Below are 21,357 nucleotides of genomic sequence, written 5' to 3' on the forward strand. Positions count from 1 at the left end.
TAAACAAGGTTTTGAAATATATTTTTTTTAAATAGTGCAATAATAGCAGACCTTCTGCATCAGGATCCAGCTGATTTACAACAGTATATAGAAGAGAACTGTCCGACTCTTTGCGTAAGTAGCCCATCTGAAAATGCAGGACAGCAAACGTCACTTAAAAGAATTGACACACAAAATTTTAAAAATGTAATCCTCGGTATATCTGAGTGTGGATACATATGTAGATCAAAAGAGCTTGTAGAAACATGTATCAGTGGAAAGTTTTGAAAAGTGGAGAACCTTGGAGTTTGGCATGTATCTGTTGATGCGGTCTCGAGCTTCATCTGCAGAATGTTCAACCAGCGCCAGAACATGCTCCTCTGCTGTGCTGTCAGTCAAGCTGCAAGCATTTCCCTCTGGTTCATACAGATAGCTGAGATGGCAGAAATGACAATATGATAGTATCACTAGATGTTAAAGGTCTTGTTCACAAGATTCACAAGATATTAGCTTCTCTGACCACATATCAGTCCTTAAATTTATACAAAAAGTCACATTTAATCAACAACCAAATACCTGATGACTTCCTTCATGTCTTTGACTGGCTGCTTCCTGGACTTCTTTGCAGACTCCACTGGGATGGGGATGGTCTCTGGAGGAGGCACGTCAGTCGTCAGGTCTTCGTCTCCTAAAATGGCTGCCTGCTGGGTGAAATCCATATCCTGCATGAAAGACATGCTACGCTTCAGGGCTAAAAGCCGCTCCTGGAGACAGAGCAGAGTGAAGAAAGAGCAGCGCTTCATCACCTTTATTAGCCTTACATGTTACATGTAGGGGTAGTAAATGGGATGAAATATAAGGGGTGGTTGGAAGCTAATGATTGTAATGAAGTCTGACAGACATCAAAAGATACCTTAAAACAGGATGGATGTTATGTAGGTTCTGATTTTTGACACTACAGTGAAATTCTAATACTATTAGCTGGCAATAATTGGACTTGAACTAGTTGACAGACCATATTGACACTTTTTGGTTACAACATCTATGCTATCTATTCCTTTTTTAAATTCCATCCATTATCTATACACTGCTTAATCCTCACTAGGGTCGGGGGTGAGGGCTGGAGCCTATCCCAGCTGACTCAGGGTGAAGACCGGGGACGCCCTGGACAGGTCACCTTTTTTAAATTCACAAATTTATCCTGTGGGGAATTTTTGCCTCTCAGGGATGAACACAGAGCAAATTAACTCCTGATTTATAGGCCAGTCAGCGTATTACCCTGCGTTACCTGGGTCACTGGCCAAGTTTTAAAGCTAAAATAAATGAGTTATTATTTATTAAGTTCAATAGCAAATGCGTTAGTAGAAAGGGAAGCAAGCAAGTAAACGACTTTTCAAATGAAGACGAGCTTTAACCTCTTAAGACCTGATCACATTTTGGGTAAAATTATATATTATTTGTTTTTTCTTTTTTTAATTATTTTTTAATTTTGTTACTGTTGCTTACTTTTTGTATCAAACAAGAGTTCAGGTCTTAAGAGGTTAAGACAGAAAAAGGCCAATAATGTTGTCAAATATAAAGGACAGATGGGTTGTAATGTTATACACACTGCATATCATCAGAAAGTTGTTTTTGTCGTTAGCCTGTGTGACATCATTACCTTGCTCATCATCTTGAATCCTGTATGAAGCAGTTTCTTGGCAGCTTTGTAGTAGACAGTCTCTGGTCGGTTGTATACCATGGCGTTGTCACACATCAGCTTGAAGTCGGCCTGCAGGACAAAAAGGGTTCAGTGAGGTGTGAGGGCAGTTTATAAAGACTGCTTTATGATACTCCCAAATGAAATATTCACATCCTTGTTTTGCAGATGAGAATGTTTTGAAACGTATCCTCACCTTAAATTCTGTTACTGTGTTGTATTCGTTGTTTCTAATCTTGTCCTTCATGGTGCTGAAGTCCATAGGATGTTTGATGATCATCGAGTAACCAGGAGCAATCGCATCCGTTACTGGAAGTGAGAAGAATCCGTGGGGATCTTTCCTGGAAACAAAAGTGACTCAGTGTTATTCAGTGCAGAACCACCTTTTAGACTTGTGCTTTTAAGAGGAAGTGATCTTACTAGAGAATACCAGGAAACATTATTAGTCACGTCATTATGAGCAATAAAAATTATATCATGATCAAGCAGACCGTGTCATTATGTGGTCTTATTCGCACTGCACGTTTTACAATCCATGGTTAAAACCACAGCAAATTTACAGACTGTAATATGTCTACAGTTTCCAGAAACAGAAGGAGCCAGCCTCAACAATTACTACTCACACCTGCGCTCCACTCACAATCCTCCATGCTCAAATCGGCTAATAACTAAAAGCCTACAGCCTGCAGAGGCAGCAGCGTTATTACACTGTACAACATTTAGCACGCAGGTGTTGAATGACACACATAACAAATGCAAATTTTGCTATTCTTAGAGGCCTACTGGGGCAATAGGAAAGTCATGAAAATCAAAAGCTTTGCTGCCCTGAGGAAATTGTATGTGCTCATCTGATTGCAAGTCAAGCTGCAAATGTGACCATTTTAAAGTTGCGGTGTAAAACTGAAATGGAAAGGTTTTTATCTTAAGGGAAGTATAGCTGTGTTTAGTTTCATTTCAAAACAATACACACGTAAATCTATGGTGTTTCTTGTGCATATGTGCTAAATGGTGTTCTCCCAAAACTATTAGGATTCATGCTCAGGGACAGTCTCAGCTCTGGACTTGTAAAGCTCCTCAAACCAGTACTGTGGTGTCTAACCCTCTGAAACCCAGACCCTCCAGTGGGCTTAAAAGGCAAGTTTTTTGTTGTTGTTTTTTTAAATGCCAAAATCACACCATTTATAAGAGGCAGAAACTGTAAAAAAAATAAAATAAAATACAAGAGTTATCAGATTCAAAAATGTGACAATTGCTAAACAGCTCCACAAACTGCTTGGGGATCAGAGTTAAAGGACAGATGGCTGACACTGCAGGTGGAGGCAGCAGTCAGTGATTCAGTGTTCCTCACCTCTGCAGCTGCCTCAAAAAGTGTTCCAGCAGTTGTTGACGAGGAGTGGACTCATTCTCTGCATAGGGAAAATAAAAACAACAACAACAAAAAAACCTGTTACTCACTAACACCGTTTACAAGTGAAGAACTGCTAAAATAAAAGGTTTGCATGCAAAAATATGTGATGTTGTGAACATAGACAGGCAGTCTTGCCTTGCTGTGTCCGGCAGGCTCTGACTGGTCGGTCTCCTTGTTGCTCCACTTCCACTTTCACATTGGGGTGAAACTCTTCCACTTCAGGTTCTATTTCAAATCTTTCTTTCTTCTTTTTCTTCTCTTCTGGCTGATTAGATACATACATAATACATTACCTTTCAAAGTAAACATTAAATATTTATCAACCATATTCTCTGGCTTAAATTAAGTTTTCTCACCTCTAATCCAATAGTTATTGTTTTTGTCAGTGTGAAAGGTTCAACAGGTACGCCGCTAGTGGCAGCTGTCGCAGCTGCTGCTGCTGCTGCCTCCGATTCATTCTGCTCTCGTTCTCTCTTCTTCCTTTTTTCTTCCTGTGACGTGAAAGCAAACCTTCAACTAAAAGTAAGAAATAATGAAATAATGAAATGAATGAACGATATTCTACGAACTAACCTTCCGCCGCCTTCTCTCCTCATCATCCACATATTTGTCTTTATCCTTTTCAGATTTTTTCTTCTTCTTTTTCTTTTTCTCTTTGTGGCGTTCTCGCTCGTGGTCCGATCTGTCGTCGTAGTAGCTGGAGTCATGCCCTGAACCAGAGAGCTCTGTCACCTCGCTTCCTCCAACTTTGAGCACCAGCTTCAAGGGCTTTTCAAGAGCTTTGTCCTCATAGTCTACAAACAAAAGCAAAAACACGATACCAGAAAGGCAAAATAACAACAATTAAGATAAAGCGAGAAGGCAACAAACAAAAAAGTGCAATACGTCAATCTTATCCAAGAGTACATATATTTTAACACACTGAGTAACTTGGGATTTTAGCAGGATATTATACCAACAGCAGCTAAAAAGCAGAGTTGAGGGATGGGCATGTTGTTGGTAGATTAGTTTGTAGTGTGTAAAATCATAAACATCTCTAGGGTAGCATCTCTAGACATTCATCTTAGACTAGTATGTAGCCTCTGTGTACTAGTGTATAGCAACCCCGCACTAGTTTGTAGCATCCCTAGACTGGTCATAAGCACACCCAGACTGGTCTGTAGCATCCCAAGATAAATCTGTAGCATCCCTTGACTAATCTGTAGCATCCCTTGACTAGTCTGTAGCATCCCCACACAAGTCATAAGTATCCCAAGACTCATCTGTGGCATCCCTACACTAGTCATAAGCATTACTGGACTAGTCTTTAGCATTCCTACAGTAGTCATAAGCATCGCTGGACAAGTCTATAGTATTCCTAGATTAGTCATAAGTATCCCCAGACTAGTTTGTGGCATCCTACCTGCATAAACCTTTGGACTCACGGTCAGTTGCTTGATTTATATTATATTCTTATATTGATTTATATTTCATTTACTACTCTTTGTATTTGTAATCCATTGGAGAATGTGACTCTTGGAAACTGTACTGAGTGATGCAGAGTCGGGTTTGAGGATTGCTCTCTTACCAACACTCACTGATAATTAGTACTTTTCCCTTTTGATTAGTGTTTCATTTGACTTGATTTTACAATCAAAAAGGAGGGATCTGTGAAGGAAAAATTACATTCCTCTCTTGGAGTTAAGTTTCCAGAGATGGTATTGAACTTTTCCCCTTAGCTCCTCTGACTGACCCCTTTATGTGAGGCAGTATTTATAACAGATCTATATTTTGCAAATCTTCTGCAGATTCTTGACCTCATGTAGCTGTAGTGTAGGAGGACAGGTAAGCATGTACTCTCTGCATCTCTCACGGCCAGATTACACCAAGGTGCCGGACCGTCTTTGTTTCCCCTCCAACCAAAAAACCGGAAGGGGCCCCCAACCAAAGCCGGAAAAAAACGAAAGGGGGAAAAAAAACCCGAAAAACGAAGCCGGCAATAAAAGACGGAACCGCCGGTCACGCAAGTAAAACAGCAAACCACATCACAAAACAACACATCAAACTAACCCATCTGAGTCTCCGGGGCGGGTCCCTCAGCCGACATCAACATCCTACAGAATTTCCACAACAAGGGTGAGTGATGCGGCAGTGGTTGTGGGTTAAATGTATTATTGTATTAGTAATATGTAATATACACTCTATATTTTATTTTATTGCATTATGTTTATTGTTATTACACAATTAATTACACAAAGTCACAACTCTCAGTTGTTGTGTGGAACCTTTGCTGGGGGGTCCCGGTACCCCTACGTACACTTTTAGCACCAGCTCCAAATAAATGAGTTTTTCTCGCCTTGACACTCCCCTTTTGTTTACGTGAGGGTTAAGAGAGGTAAGCGAGATTGCGCTATTTGTGTGTTTTAATGTCATGTAATTCTACTGGCAGGTTCACTCGTCCAATCAAGTATGGTTATTATTTAATTTCTGTAGGGGTACAAGTCTTGCAAATTCACGGAAGATCTTATGTGTGTGTTTTATCGGCTGTAAAGGTTCCGTTTTGTACTGTACATCTATTGTACATGCATTGAATGCCTTCCGCCACCATGTAAATCCACGGAAGATCTTGTGTGTTTTTTATTGCCTGTCAAGGCTGTAAATAACGGAGATCGCCTCCGAAAAAAACAAAAACAAAAAAACAAAACTGTTTATCTCGGCGGACTAAACAGCGCAGAGAAGACATGCATGGCTCTATGGTTTTCCTCTTATTGTAGGCTGGTCGGCATGAAGCGAAAAAGGGACAAAAGTGAAATGTCAGGTCGTGGCAGAGCTGAGGAGCAGGAAGAGGGAGAGCCAGGGGAGTTGGAGGAGGTTGGAGAGGAGGCAGGCAAAGAAAGGCAGGGCACTGAGGCAGACATGGATGAGGAATACATGCATGGACAGAGAGATGAGGGAGAGGAACAACCAGGGGAACAGCGGTCCGCTGTTTCTGATGATGGACTCAGTGATCTTGGTGTCCTAGGTATAGAATCCAGAAGGACCAAGGCCTTGGATCTTAACATATTTCAGGACCAGTTTGTCAGACAGCACAACTGCCGTATCATGTTGCTGTAGTGAATAGCAGGATAACCCAACCACTTATGTGACTGATTCCAAATGTTCCTTATGTTACACATTTCAACACTGGCCCCGATAAGCTCATTGTTTCAGTTGATGTGTGTTTTGCAAAAAACATAAGCATTTGTTAAATTTTAATATAAAGTAAATAAAAGTGATTAAACACTGCCCCCCTCAGTAAAATTTGTCTAGAACCGCCACTGTCTGCAGCAGAGTAGTCACCTGGCTAGTTCGTAACATCCCGAAGTTTACGTTTCACAAATGTAATACACATCTGCTGCCCGGCTAAGCTAAGCTAAACTAGCATAACGCTAGCTGGAACAAAAGCCGCGCGGCTGCAAGCTAATCGTAAAATTGCGTATTCACGTACCGTCAACTGTCCTCCATTCCGGTTTATGTTTCTTGTGCTTTTTTCCCATGTTTGCGTATCTGTACTGTAATTATTATTCCAGTTGTGTTGCCACTCGTCGCTAAGCGTTAACCCTGTTGGAACAAGTTAACGAGAAAACTGCTAACCGGAAGTGAAACCTCAAAAAGTGATGTTGTAGTTCCGGTGTCACAAATCAGCGCGCTGAATTCGACTGACTGTCGGCCGGTTGTCAACACATCGGACGGTCGGGAAGCAGAACTTTGGTTCATGCAACTAATCAGTCTGACAGCGTAAATGTTTTAAGGTGTGGTGTCTGTTTTGTCAACGTAGCCGACACTTTCGCCGCTGTTAGCTCGCTACGTTAGCTAGCCCTAGCATTAGCAACTTTCCAAAGTTAGCTAGCTGGCTAACGCGATAAGGAGTGCGTTTCGGTTTATCACTAAATATATGCTAGTAACTCTGCGTTACTGCTATTAAAGCTCTGAATTTTGCTCCGGTCTACACAGGTTTACTGCTGTGGAGGGTGACATAATGGAAGTGGGGAACCTGAAACAAAACATCAACGTGGAGGTCCATGTTAAATCACAAAGGTGAGTAGTTTAAACACACCGATGCTGCTGTGTGTCAGACCACAGAGCCCAAAACCAGGACAGAAACAGAGGAAAAGGCCTTAAACAACCACACTTTGATTTCAAGGGAGGTGGTCAGCTACATTGAAATGCACTAATACACAGTACTGGATGAGAAGTACTAACAATTTTACCAGTTTAATTATAGCGACCCCTATTTCATGTCGGAAAATCTGTTTGCAAATGTGTTGGTGTATAAAACAAATCAGGACCGGCTCTGTCATAGTATCAGTCAGAAATTACAGTACACAACAGGCGTGAATACCACCCAGTGTAGTATTTCATCAGTGTAAAATGATTCCAAGTTGTATTACTGCTAAATAATTAAATTGTTTCTAACAAGTATTTCCACAAATGAACAATCAAAAACAAATCCTTTACAAAGGCTATATTGAAAATACAGGATGTAAAGTAGAAACTTCATGTAACGAAAGTGAATACATGTGATCATTGACACACAGTTTAGAAAACCTGTGATCACTCAAACAAAACTGAGTACAACTGTGATTTCCAATCAGCCTAACTGCATGAATTTCCTCAATTTTGGACCTATGGGCTCTGTGTAGCTGCATGACTGGATATACCAAAATACTGGTTGACAAGATGACTTCCATTCTGCAGAAACTTTACAGAAGAGGAACATTCCAGCACAATAACCATACAAATCACACTGCAAAAATCACAAAAGTGTTTCTAAAAAAAAAAAAGGAACAATGTGAAAGCTATAATCTGGCCATAAGTAAGTAGGCTTGTTTGAATCCAATAGATCCCTTTCAGGGTATTTTATAGAAAAAAGTGAAGCAGCACAACCCATCTAGCAAAAAGCAGCTGAAACGAAGAGTCTAAAGAAGGCAGAGTATGTCTCCAGAAATTTGGTATCCTCCGTGCTGAGGAGAATCGAGTCTGTCATCAAAAATAAAGGTGGATGTATGAAGTATTGAAAAAATAAAAGATTTCAATCTCAGTAATGAAATATGTACTGACTTTAGTTGCATTCAGTACTTTTAATATAAAACATCAAAATAGTTTTTAATTGTGCAGCACATGCAAATATTCTGCTGTTTAACTTAGAAGTTATGCAGTTACTGTAAGGTGATTAAAATGTACAACAATTTGACATTTATAAGTGATATTGCACCAGGGTGTACTCACTTCTGTTGTATACTTCATGTATATATACATCTGTGCTGACTTGTGTATTGTCTGATTCCATCCATGTTAATATTTTAGTACAGCTAAGCTGTCTGAGGTGAGGATCCACGTTCAGGCTCTACTGAATCGCCACAGTGTGGTTTTTGGAAACTACAGATGGACCGAGTTCGATGAAGATTTCCTGCAGACACACGTGGAATCTGTGGCTATAGTTGACCTTGAGGAAAAAGTAACACAGGTTTGCCATTTTTGATTCGCTTTGCAAATATTTTCAGGCCTTTTTACATCATTGTGGGTTTCTTTTTGTTTTTTAGGTAAAAATGTTTTGTAGTTGTCTATTTTATTCATCTTTTTTTTTTCTCCCCTTAGCCCCTTGACTTGAAGAGCTGCTCTGTCTCTGTTCACATCTTCACCCTGAATGAGGATGGACCCAGCACGCTCAGCTTGGAGGAGGATGAGGCGCTTTCAGCAGCAAATCACTGGTTGCTGCCAGCAGGTGAAACTAGATACTGTGGAGCATGGCACATTGACTGATATAGCGTGTTGCAAAAATCTTGCTTTCTTAGTTTGATGTATTCTCAATTGAAGTTGGACAGCCACACAAGTTTATTATAAGAAGTGATCATTCTGAAGTGTAAGCCAGGAGGGTGCACTCAGTCCACAATGTTTTTTGAATATGAAATGAAGTAAGAAATGACTGGAGAGCACTGACTGACCCTGATTGTAGGCTTCAAAGGTGGCTTTTAAAAAGTTAGTTTGGATTTGTGAGGCTGTGTCTTCATCCTCATGCATTACATTGTCAAGCTGTGAAGAAGCCGCCTGTGGCTCATTATAACCTCTCTGAATCCAGCATGACCAACGCCTAGCTTCTCTAAATAAACCCTAAATATTTGAGAACCCCATTTTAAAGCGAGAGTATGCAGAATCGTAGAAATGACAAGAGTAAGCTTTTGCCGTTTCTACACAGGTAAGAATTCTGACTGCAAGGCTTGTGACTGCCACAGATAACAAATTATAGGGCTGGGTGAGGTAGCTGAATCATTTATTGTGATTAAATGTTTGGTTTCACTCAATATTAAGCATTAATTATTGTTTTTTATTACCTATTTTCATTGAAGACCTAATAAAAAACAGCTCATGTAGAACTTAAGGTACACAGGTAATAATTTTAATGTTAATGCAACAACGAAAAACACATGCAAATGAAAAGGAAAGAGAAGGATGAAGGAATAATCTCACCTTGATACACATTCGATAAAGCAAACAAATAAACACAGAGGGTGATCCAGGTAAATTCGCTGAGCTGTGGCTACTTTTCCTGGTGGCTGGCCTGGACCTGGTATCACCATACTGGGACCCTGCAACTGCCTCAACATCAAGTCAGGCCTCAGAGCAGGCCGCCAGGAGAGCTTAGTTCAGGTAGAAGTGATGGGAGACGCAAGGTTGTGACTGTTTTTGGACTGCAAAGCCCGTTTCACAACCACTGTTTGTCACCGGCCTCAGCTTCCAGTAAGGAAGGTTTGCAGTGCAGACGTGGTGATGAAAAGACTAGCACGCCTCAGGAGACCTGCACGGAAGCCACAGAGAAAGAGATAGAGGGGGAAGGTGATTCAAAGGTGGTTTGTTCATGCAACTGAACTTTGCTTTTTAATTACAAGCTTGCACAGTGGATTGTATTCAGTGCCAAGTTTCTTTTGTTGGTATATGTTCTACCACCTAACGGATCAGTTTTTATTTTTATTATCAGAGGACTTGATTTATTGATTGGCGTTGGGATAAGTATGACAAGAAATGTCAGCGGAATACTCTAGCGTTAAGCTTACGAGGGGATAAATATTAAATCACCCATTTAGGAGTATAGTAAAATACATACATTTTGGACATGTCCTAAACTTAGTAAATATTGGGCATCTATTTTTACCACTTTTTCGGAGGTGTATAAGATTAAACTGCCTCCTACCGCGTTGACTGCTCTCTTTGGAGTTCTACCCCCTGGTATCTCTGTTATCAAACTGCATTCAAATACTATTGCTTTTACCTCTTTGCTTGCTCGACGGCTTATACTGTTGAGGTGGAAGCAGGACAGCCCCCCAACACATGACCAAAGGATTGTGGATATTATGAGGTTTTTGCATATATGAGAAGATACGAAGCACTTTAGCTAGTTCGTTACTGAAGTTTAGTAAAACATGGCAGCCATTCTTGAAGTACGTGGAAACTTTCAAAATGTGCACCTTAGAATAGTACCCAGCCACAAGTCTGATTGGTTGACTGCTGACCAAACTGTCCATTTTATCTCTTTTATTTTGTTTACTTATTTATTTTTTTGTGTGGTTGCATGTTTGTGTTTTCTTTATTTTTATATATATATATAGTTTTTTGTTTGTTTGTTTGGGGGTTTTTTTGTATTTAATTTTATTTTTACTTAAACTGCTTGATTTGCATGCATGCCCATATTGTTGAGTTGGGGTTTATGTTAAAAGAAAGAACAGCTAATAAGGCATACTGTGTATGGTCACATTAATATATATTGCTGTTGAGAAACTCTAAATAAAATTGGGGGAAAAAAAGGAGTATAGTAAAGTTATAGTGATAAATTAGTCGTACTTTCTATGTGTTTCATAATTTTAACCTGCACCTCCACTAGCGTAGTGAACAACCTGTATGTAATGTATCAGATGAACTGTTTTTCTTTTGACTTATTGAAAACTTTGTGAATATTCCCCTAAATTTCCTTGATCTGTTTTTTAACAGCTGAATTCCACGGGATTTGGGAGAGTCTGGTATATGAGAATGGAGTGAAAACCCAGGTAAAATAATTAACAACGGTTGAGAAATGAGAGAAAACGATTATACAACTTTACAACAATGCCTAACACTGTTCGCATTCTCCTTCAGCTCCTGGATTATGTCACAACAACAATTTACTTCTCAGACAAAAACGTTGACAGCAACCTGATTTCCTGGAACCGCGTTGTTCTGCTCTATGGTAAATTGCAAAATGGGGGGAATTACAATCATTAGCACTGATTGAGGTTGTGTCAGAGACGATGTGTGCACAATAACTGATTTATCTCTCTGCGTTTGGCCACATTCAGGCCCCCCGGGCACAGGGAAAACATCGCTGTGCAAAGCTCTTGCCCAGAAACTGTCAATCAGACTGTCAAATCGGTAAGACTTCACCGTCATTAAAGTGTAACCGCCTCAACTGTAACAACACCTGCTCTTTTCATTTCAAAATCCACTCTTCTGCCCTGCAGGTATTCGTATGGCCAATTTGTCGAGATAAACAGCCACAGCTTGTTTTCAAAGTGGTTCTCAGAGGTACGCCTGGGCTCTTTCATGTTAAATTAACTGGAAAATGTTTGAAATGAAATTGTTATTTTTGCAGATAACAATAATTTGTCTTTGTTGCAGAGCGGTAAGCTGGTCACCAAGATGTTCCAAAAGATTCAACAACTGATTGACGACAAAGACGCTCTCGTGTTTGTTGCGATTGATGAGGTAAAATCGCAGCTGGAAACTGGAATAGAGCCACCAGGATGAGTTTATTCAGTGCATTGCATTCTGGTTCGCTTTCATATTCACGAGGTGCCGTAGAAGTTTCCTTTGTTATTGAAAATACTTGTTTTGTGATCGATAGGTGGAGAGTCTGACAGCAGCAAGAAACGCCTCCCAGGCAGGAACAGAACCTTCTGATGCCATTCGAGTGGTCAACTCTGTCCTCACTCAGCTGGACCAGATCAAACAGTCAGAAAACACATCACTACATGAGAAATTTCTCATTTTATGTAACTTCAATACCGTATTTTTCCGACTATTGAGCGCACCTGAATATAAGCCGCACCCACTAGCTTTAAATAGAAAAAGTACATATATAAGATGCACTTGTCTATAAGCTGCAGGTGTCCACGTTGTAACATGAGGTATTTGCACAGAAAGATTTTTTTAAACTTTTAATTAAATGCAACTGGTAACATACACAAATACATAAATGCTTTTTTTTCGAACAGTGCCTGTAACACAGCCGGTTAAGAAAATAGAAAATACAGTAGCCTACCAGGAAAAGTCATTGATCTTTATCTTCCTCCTGCACTAAAACCACTAAAGTCGTCTTCTTCAGTTTCGCAGTTGAACAGCCTCAGAATTACTTCGTCACACACTTCCTCAGTCTCTCTTTCGTTGTCGCTTCAATGTCACTTTTGTTTTGAGGCAAATTCGTTAAAATCGTAAAAATCCATAAATTAGTTGTATCATTGTTTAAGCCACAGTGTTCAAAGTGTGCGAAAACAGTAGCAGCTTATCGTCCGGAAATTACGGTATTTTATTTCAGATTCTCACAATTGCTCCCAAATAACTTTTTCTGTTGGAAAATCTTCCCATCAGACATTCCAACGTCGTGATCCTGACGACTTCAAATGTGACAGAAAAGATTGACCTGGCGTTTGTGGACAGAGCCGACATCAAGCAGTACATCGGACCTCCATCTGAGAAAGGCATCTATAACATCTACCTCTCCTGCCTCGAAGAGTTGATGAAGGTGACCGAGCAAAATGGCAGCAATTTACGTGTGAAATTATTTACATATATTGCATCATCTCGACCCTGAAATCTGCCAGTAGGTTTAAAATACGTGTTATCTTTAAATAATCTGCAATATTCCACCATTTATCAGAGAAAAAAACAGTAGAAACAGAAATAAGCATTGGATGTCCGGCTTTCCAAAGGTCCTTGAACTACACCGCTATGATGTGCCATTCCACTGGAAAGCATAACCTAAATGTAAACTTGAAATTGTGACGTTGTCAAAAAGCTTTCTTATGCATGTCTCATTTAAAAATTCACCAAAACAAACTGTTTGCACCAGATTCTGCAAAAAAGTAAGAATTTTGTGCGGCACAGCACAACAACGAAGCCATGGTTGGCTCAGCTGTGACCAACAATCACATAAAAATTTAGAGATATTCAGCTGATCTGCAGGCTGTGCTTATACAGAGCAGACATCAAAACAACTTAGAGAGATTGAGAGGAAACCTACTTGGAAGACACATTCAGCATGGCGAAATGTCTTGTTTGTAGAGGTCGTAAAAACTTAATTAGCATTCCAGAGAGTTCTTGACATGATCTTAAACTTCCCATCGTCATATATTTAAAAGAGTAATAAGCAGCTTTATTGCAGAAACAGCACTTTAAATCCAATAAATTATGTCTAATATGTAAATGCTTGTGATGTGTTGTGATGCTTGCAGTGCCAGGTGATCTACCCCCGGCAGCAGCTCTTCACCATGTTTGAGCTGGAGACGATGGGCTTTGCAAAGAGCGAGGTGTCCGAACTCAGTCTGAGCCTGAGGAACATCGCTGTGTGAGTTCTCCCAACAGTAATGCAATAGCACCCAAATCACACTGTCTGCGCTCCAGTCAGAACATCGAGTGCCAGCGGGAGCAGGAACAGCCAGAGGCTAATGTTCTGTCTGTCTTTTCTTTCCCAGAAAGAGCAAAGGTTTGAGTGGAAGAACTCTGAGGAAACTACCATTTCTGGCCCACGCACTCTTTGTAAAGGTAAGCATTTGATTTTGTTCTGCTGAGGGAAAAAAAAAGTAATTTAGCAAAAAAATCCACAGGAGCGAGGGAACCAAAAAATACTGTCCGTAATACCTTAATCGAAATGCATTTTTTGTAGCCTGAAGTATATATGTGATTGTGTGTTTTTTTTTTGTTTGTTTTTTTTAGCACTTAATTAAGGAGATAGATAGATAGATAGATAGATAGATAGAGATAAAAACTGTATAAAGTGTACTATTAATTTGTGGTTATTTACTGAATTTATTTTTTTGGTTCTCGTATACTTTCATGCTTATTTTAATTCTTTGTTTCTGCTTTTTCTGATATTTTTTTTTTTTGCGGAATTTTTTGTAAAATACAAGAAGACATTTAAAATTGAAAACACATTAATGTAACATCTTTGTTATTAAAACATCTGTAATTATAGGACACCTTTGCTTTTTACTGTATCTAATTTTATAAATCTATTTTCAGTATTAAGCTTCCTTTTATTTTTAACAGCTTTGTGTGTCAAATGAAAATAAAATTTAATTTAAGTTATAGTACATTTGTCAATGTCATTTAACAGTCTGTCTATGCTGGAAATATATATTTTTTCTTTAAAAAAATAACTCAGAAATTCAGTCTTTTGTAGTTTTATTAATATCTTTGGGTATTTAAACAATACAGTAAATAAATAAATAAATAAATAAATTTTTTAAAAAAGGAGAATTTCCATGAAGTTGCAGACTTTCCTTACAGTGTCTGATTTGTTTGCTTGCAGACACCAACAGTAACTCTTCATCAGTTTCTGGACGCGATGAGCCGAGCGGTGGATAAACAAAGGGAGGAAAACGCCAACCTGACCAACAGTGTCTGAGGCCACGTTCACACGTAGCCGGGTATTTACAAAAACAGATCTACATTTTTAAAAATAACATTGTTCCACCAGATCATTTTCAAAAAAATCTTTGTCAACACAAACCCGCTTGAACACGTTGTAAAGAGCTGCTATGAGCTGTCAAACCTATAGGGGGCAGGGTGACAAGAAGCATAAAGCCATGCTAGCTAATTGGAATCCTTGAAAAAACACAACAACTAATGGCACAAATTACTTTCTGTTACTTCAACGATAATGGCGCGAGGGTCGTTTGTTTGGACCGACAGAAAAGTGGAGCTCCACATAATAGAACATTTCTGAATGTAAATGCAAACGTAAAAACAAGCACTGCTTTAACAGCATCCATCTCTGTCACAGTAGCCAAACTGTAAACATGGGTCGCACACATATGGCGCCGATGACGCTTTTGTCGCACACTGTGACGTCAAACTCCGTCTCTTCCTGTCTACATGCAAACGTAAAGATGGAGTTTTTCCACATCTCCTCTTTGGCCAGAGTTTTCAGATACGATCTTTTTTGGTGACTTGTAGCTTCGTTTACGTGTAAACCAAAGGCCATTGAAATATTACAGTTTTTGCTACTTGTAAACACAATCCTGTGACGAGCCTCCACCTGGACACTAGGTGTGCCTGTCTTTTCTTTTACAGGGCTGAATGAGGGTCATCAGCTGAGTGAACTCCCTCATTCTTTGTCTGCCCCCCTTCTGACAGGAGCTGCCCCTTTTGAGACACCATCACCACAGTTTTGTTTGTTCTATTGCTTACATGCACGTTCTGGTTGTTGTTCATTTGTTAAAATAAATGCCTTTTCAGTCACCACTCAGTTGTTGTCTCCCAGTTTTTGTTACAGTTTTGAGCCAAGCTGTAACAAATGGGGGCTCGTCCAAACTTTAGTGGATCCAGTTGTAGTAAGTATCTCTGCTGAGTGACGTTTTTGTTTGGTCGTTGGTTTTCTTCACTGAATGTTCATACATATGATGATTTGTGTGAGTTAATAATTCCGGAGCGGTTCAAAAACTCAGTGTCCTCTCTCCTGATGTCAGCTCTCCCCGAGTAAAGGTGGATTAAGCTACAGTAAGCTACCCCCTGAGTTCTCAGCTTTTGTGTCCGGTGGTTATGTGTCACTGGGAGGTAATAATCATAAGACACCAGCAAAAGTTCAACAAGACACTGGAGCGTTTCATTCATTCATTGTGAGTTCCGTGCTGCCATTCTCTCAGCTCACCGCGACTAGTGATTACATTTTGATGAAGGGAGTGGGATTGTTGCCTGTTCCGGCGCACATATTGATGCTGGACTGTGGTCTAGTTCATGGTGAGGTTACCTCGGGTGAGCGTCCGGCTCTGCCAGTCCAGGGGGATGTAGGTTATTCTGGGGAATGACCTGGCGATTGTCCACTTGAACCTGTGGTAACAGTTTCTCCCTCTGTTGCAGAAGCTCCTGATGAAAGTGCAGGATGTTTTCTGAGGTGTTCACAGCATGTGCAGTTACACGTTTCATGTGTGGTAGGGAGGCAGGATGGAACTCTGGCCCAGAAGATAGTGGGATGCTCCCTGTGGTTATACCTGACTCTCTGTTTGTCAGAGTGACCTGGCAGCTGAACAGCGAGCTGATCCTTCCCTCAGAGTGTTGTTTGATTTTTTGTGCTTGTCAGTGGAATGAGTGCTGCACATGGTTATGTGCTACAGAACGACTTGTTGGTGAGGAAATGGATGCCACATGGAGAAAACTTCACTGGTGATCCTGTTTGTCAGATTGTGGTGCCTTCCAGATTCCAGGAGGAGGTGCTGAGGACGTCTCATGATCAGTGTGGACATCTGGGGGTTCTTAAGACTTCCAGTTCCATCTTGAAGTACTTCTTTTGGGATTGTTTGAAAAGAGATGTTTCTCAGTAATTTAAAACATGTCACACGTGTCGAAAACAAGCTCCTCTGTGTCCCGTCACTGCAGTTTCTCAGCCTTTTGAGCAGCTCATTGTTGATTGAGTTGGTCCTTTACCACGTTCAAAATCTTACAGTAATGTGTCGGAGTACGAGATGCCCAGCTGCGTATCCGTCTGTGGTCAGAGCGCTGACCCAGTTCATTTCAGTATTTGGGATCCCAGAAATTATCAGTGATCAGGGCTCAAATTTTTTGTCATATTTGTTTGCTCAAGTTTTGTAACTATCCCCAAAGGCTGACACATGATTGTTAGTAATCTGTTTGTTTGAACCCTTACAGCTTTTTATAAAGTGCGATCAGTTCATTTGGCAGCACTAAACCTAGTTTTAACAAATGCTATGTGTAACAGAAACGTCTATATTCAGGTAACTTTGTTGGTGCTAATATCTTAAAAGACCAAAGGCCACGCGTGTGTCAGTCGAGGAATTTTGGTTTGAGGTTTTAGTACCAAGTGCTTGAATTTTCTTTGTGGTATTAACTCAAATCTTTACTCTGTTCCTACTTTCAAAGTGTTTGATATTTTTATATAACATGCAGCTTTAACCTTAACAGTGCCACTATTTTTTTTGTTGTTGTTGTTTTTGTGTCAAGGATCGGTTGTGTTTTTTTATTTTCTACATACATTGTTGTCATTAGTTCTTGCAGTGCCATCGGTGTGTAAACATGATCTCAGTCAGTGGGTAGTTGTGTTGGTGTTATCCCATTAAAATGGCAGCTTGTCCAACAAAAATAAACGCAGGTTTATGGCGGATTAAAGGCCTCAGTGGACAATAAATCATCAGAAATGTAGCAAACATGATGCAGTTTGTTGTGGGAGGTTAGCGTTTTTTGATTCTGATGGTTTTAAATGTTCTTATCCCACTTACTGCTGCTCATTTCTCCCTGACAGAGCTGCAGCCTCACTGAACTGGGCTTATGTTTCTGCATGATGTCACTTTTTTGTATAAAACTTCCTTAACATGCAGTTCATTTACACACTGTTCATTTGTTTTTGCTTTCTTTTAAAAAGGGATGTATTTTTTTTGTCAGTTCTGTATTTATGCTAACAAATTCCCTTTAAACTTCCTGTTCATTACAGCTTTATTGTGTAAATAACACTGTAATAAACAGTGCTGTTCATGTTTGTGTGTGTTGTCCAATTACTGCAGAGGAAGCCAAGTTGAGCCGGAAATAATTCATACCTTATTTACATTTATAGTTAATTATCATGCGACTAATCGGTGTCTTCTACCTGGAAATGGCAAAAGACAAAAAGTCATTGTGTTTGAGATGTTAATGATAGTTTAAACTATTTTTGTTTGGATTTTTTTGTACAATTTCTCAAAAAGTACCTGAATTATTCGTAGCCCGTCTTAGTAATCTATGGCAGCTGGGATTTTGTTGTCCTCTAACATTAGTCCCACACAGGTGGATGATCTTGTTGATAGAACTGCAGCGTTACGGCGTTCATCAATTGATGTTGTTGCCCCATTCAAAAAGAAGCCTTTACATTATAATAAAATAGCACCGTGGTGAAGTCAACAGCTGCACATCTTAAAACTGAAATTAAGAAGGCTGGAAAGACAGTGGCGCTCTTCAAACTCAGAAGAATTTAATCCAGCCTGGAAAGATAGTTTCCTCACCTATAAAAAAGCAATCCGCAGGACAAGAACTTCTTATTATTCATCTTTAATTGAGCAAAACAAGAACAGCCCCAGGTTTCTTTTCAGCACTGTAGCCAGGCTGACAAGGAGCTCTGTGGAGCCTTGTGTTCCTTTAACTCTCAGCAGAATATTTCTATTCATACTTATTGTTCTGTTCTATTGCTTGCTCTCCATCTGCTATCCTGTTTTCCCCGCCGGCACCTCCTAATCCCCACTCTCGCCCAACCAGTCAAGGCAGATAGCTGCCTTCCCAGAGCCTGGTTCTGTCAGAGGTTTTTTTTCCCCCCCTCCCTTGAGGGCGGGGGTTTTGGCTCTTTGCTGACCGCTTGTTCAGACGGAGTCCAAAGGCAACTTGTTGGGTTCTCTGTTTAAATCTGTAAGGTCTTCACATGTTAAGCATTGTGAGATGGCATATGTTGTAAACTGCGCTATGCAAATAAAATTGACTTGACTGGAACTACTACATGAGCTGTGCTCAGTTTATAGTGTATTAGAACACTCTAGAACTTTTTCTCAAAAATTTGCCACAATTTCCAGAGATTGGAACAATTTTAGAAAAGGGGTTTTTAGTCAAAATGCAAAAACATACAGAAACGGTTGAACTGTATCAGTAGCATCTCCTTCACAGTGTCCTACCATCTTTTGACACTGTTTTTGTCATATCCAGCCCCAACAAACCTCCTGTTGATGAAAAATTCACTCTAAAACACATCTTGTAATGGGTACAGACTGTTTGGTGCGCAGCAGTAAAAGCCTTTTGGAGACTTTGACAGTACTCCGAGGCCACCACTTGGTGGTGCACAGATGCTGCCATCCAGCTCTACACGTGGAAAAACTGTCTTTTATTATATTCAATTTTACGAGTTACATGATAATAACGATAAGGACGACGAGTCAAAACGGCCGCAGCAATAAAAACAGACTTCAGTTTGACCTTGAGTCCACGTGACCTGTCTCAGTGACTTTAGAAGTTTACCAAAAAAGGCCCACAAATATTTAATGTCACTTTGCAAATATGGAAATTAAAAGCACTGTTCCAGGTTTAACTTCACTGCAGTTAAGAAACTAAACCACAGTAATCCTGGTGTTTTAGACGGACTCCTGTGTGACGGTTCACACTGAGACATGGCTCTGATGTCTGACAGTGTGTGTGTTTTTGTTGCCACCTATTTGACCTAAAAACAAAACAGTTGAAAGATGATCCCACGTTGAAATGTATCAGTCCTGCGCACAGTTTACACGAACAGCTCAGTGGCTTCATTGTTTGTATGAACATGTTTTGCATTCTGTGAATGCTCTGCTGCTTTGCATGTCAGCTGCCGGGTTCAGACAATGTGCCCTTTGTTTGTTGCTGGCAACAGCTTTTTCATTCCACTTCAAAGGTGGATCCTGTAGGCTGTTCCTGAATGTAAAAGGAAGGCAAACACTGAATTCATCTCTATTCACACGCTTCAAACCTGCTCAGTCATATCACCAACACCTTCAAAATGACCTTTCTTGGGTGTTTAATTAAGCTTATTATGTGTTTTATTGGTGGATTTGATTTTACAGTCAAAAGTCTATCATTAAGATCAAGAAAAAGATTTATACTCGAATCAAAACCAACACAGATTGGATTTCCCCCTCGTACAAATCGACCTCATTTCATTAAGGACACATGACTGTTGTGTGTGTGTGTGTGTGTGTGTGTGTGAGTTTCCCCTTCAGTCCCGCAGTATCTTTTACATCTAATTGCCTGGTGCCCACTATTTTCATTTGTTAATGAGGTTCTTATGCGAGATGAATCACATGAGGAAGCTCAACGTTTCTCTAATCTGATCAATGATCACAAAGTGGAGAGAAAAAGGGGGCAGATAGAGAAAGGGAGAGCTGTAGGAACGGGCATGGTAAATAAAACCATAATTGCTCTGTCTGGAGGCCTTTTTCTTTTGACTGTAGTCTGTCCAAAACCAGGCAGCTGTTAAAAGGCAATCAAGCCGGAGAAGGAAGAAAAGTCAAAAGCCTTATTGTTACAGGATTTTATCACTGTTTCAAGCAGCTTTAAAATGTCAGAAAACTCCAAACAAAGCAAACAGTCTGATGTTTATCCTCTCAACCGTTGTTCAGGTACATTGCTGAAAGCAATGGAATATCCCGGCATGTGCCAATGGTGATTCACGTAGGGAGGGGGTTAACTTACACACATACTTATAGGCATGTTAATAGGAAACTGCACAGGGCTGCGCACAAACTATGGAAACTATCACTCATTTCTGTGAGTTTTAAAGAGGTTCTGATTTACATTTTTGGTTTAAAACTGCAATTCTGCACTGAATCAGAAATACTCTGCACTTTTGTCAGTATAATGATCCACATCCTCTGCACAAATACATAATGAGAGCCCATAAAACTTAAGCTGTCTGGGCTTTTCAACTCTTCATCTACATGACAGCCTTTGATCACAAACCAGCGCTTTTATCCGAAAGAACATTGCCCCGAAAAAGACAACCTCAGCTCTGTCTGTTTCCAGTCAAAACTGTCCTGTCAGAAACTGTTGTTTTCATGAGTCTGTTGAGATCTGGCTGTCCCGTATGTTTGTCATCCGTTTAAGCATGATGTTAGGAGGCGTAGGAGAGAGGATGAGGGAAAGATACCTTGTAAAGAGGCAGAATCCTGGGAGCCAGGCTGCATAAAGAAATAGTGATAATTAGGCACGGCAAGTAGGATCAAAGGAAGCTGCCATCAATGAGCTATGCAAATGTCGGCTCATCCTGTCAGCCACAGACAGTGATCTGAGAGTCCTGTGTCTGTGAGGAGTCATATGGCAGACAAATTGACAGGGAAAGCGATATAGCTGCACCCCACATTCATCAAGGTACGGTGGTGAAAATGGGACGCAAAACGAGATGTCGTTTCAGAAGCACAGAGGATGCATGTTCCTCCACGCTGAGCGTCTCCGTTTAGGTAATAAAAAGCTTAAGATAACAAGACTCGGTGCACGTGACTGTGATTCCATATTG

The 21,357-nt window shown here is 40.2% G+C and overlaps 2 protein-coding genes across 5 annotated transcripts in view; one reads left to right on the plus strand and one right to left on the minus strand.

The window, feature by feature from the left end:
- The window catches only part of brd9 (bromodomain containing 9), a 9,848-nt gene extending 3,151 nt beyond the window's left edge, over positions 1-6,697 (minus strand). Inside the window, exons 1-10 of one of the 3 annotated variants that reach the window (XM_008285688.1) lie at positions 6,553-6,697; positions 3,660-3,880; positions 3,443-3,577; positions 3,222-3,351; positions 3,027-3,084; positions 1,875-2,019; positions 1,640-1,750; positions 556-680; positions 280-412; positions 52-127 (exon numbers count right to left, since the gene is read on the minus strand). In XM_008285688.1, coding sequence (XP_008283910.1) covers positions 52-127; positions 280-412; positions 556-680; positions 1,640-1,750; positions 1,875-2,019; positions 3,027-3,084; positions 3,222-3,351; positions 3,443-3,577; positions 3,660-3,880; positions 6,553-6,601 — 1,183 coding nt within the window. In that variant the 5' untranslated portion in view covers positions 6,602-6,697. Of the gene's footprint in view, positions 1-51; positions 128-279; positions 413-555; positions 744-1,639; positions 1,751-1,874; positions 2,020-3,026; positions 3,085-3,221; positions 3,352-3,442; positions 3,578-3,659; positions 3,881-6,552 lie in introns of all 3 variants that reach the window. The other 2 variants (XM_008285687.1, XM_008285686.1) reach the window with 2 other exon arrangements.
- A 50-nt stretch (positions 6,698-6,747) lies between these two features.
- trip13 (thyroid hormone receptor interactor 13) lies at positions 6,748-15,593 on the plus strand. Of its 2 annotated transcripts, none has more exons than XM_008285690.1 (15): positions 6,748-6,856; positions 7,032-7,142; positions 8,412-8,571; positions 8,703-8,829; positions 11,088-11,143; positions 11,232-11,322; positions 11,432-11,504; positions 11,594-11,657; positions 11,751-11,837; positions 11,977-12,083; positions 12,720-12,873; positions 13,583-13,695; positions 13,823-13,892; positions 14,659-14,776; positions 15,423-15,593. In XM_008285690.1, exons 2-14 carry the CDS (start codon positions 7,084-7,086, stop codon positions 14,752-14,754), a joined length of 1,257 nt encoding a protein of 418 aa, XP_008283912.1. In that variant the 5' UTR covers positions 6,748-6,856; positions 7,032-7,083; the 3' UTR covers positions 14,755-14,776; positions 15,423-15,593. The 2 variants fall into 2 exon arrangements, with proteins under 2 accessions (XP_008283912.1, XP_008283911.1); XM_008285689.1 differs by having other exon boundaries at positions 7,059-7,142.
- Positions 15,594-21,357: the final 5,764 nt, after the last annotated feature.

Source organism: Stegastes partitus, unplaced genomic scaffold, assembly GCF_000690725.1.
Source record: "Stegastes partitus isolate 25-593 unplaced genomic scaffold, Stegastes_partitus-1.0.2 Scaffold413, whole genome shotgun sequence".
NCBI classification, from domain to species: domain Eukaryota; kingdom Metazoa; phylum Chordata; class Actinopteri; family Pomacentridae; genus Stegastes; species Stegastes partitus.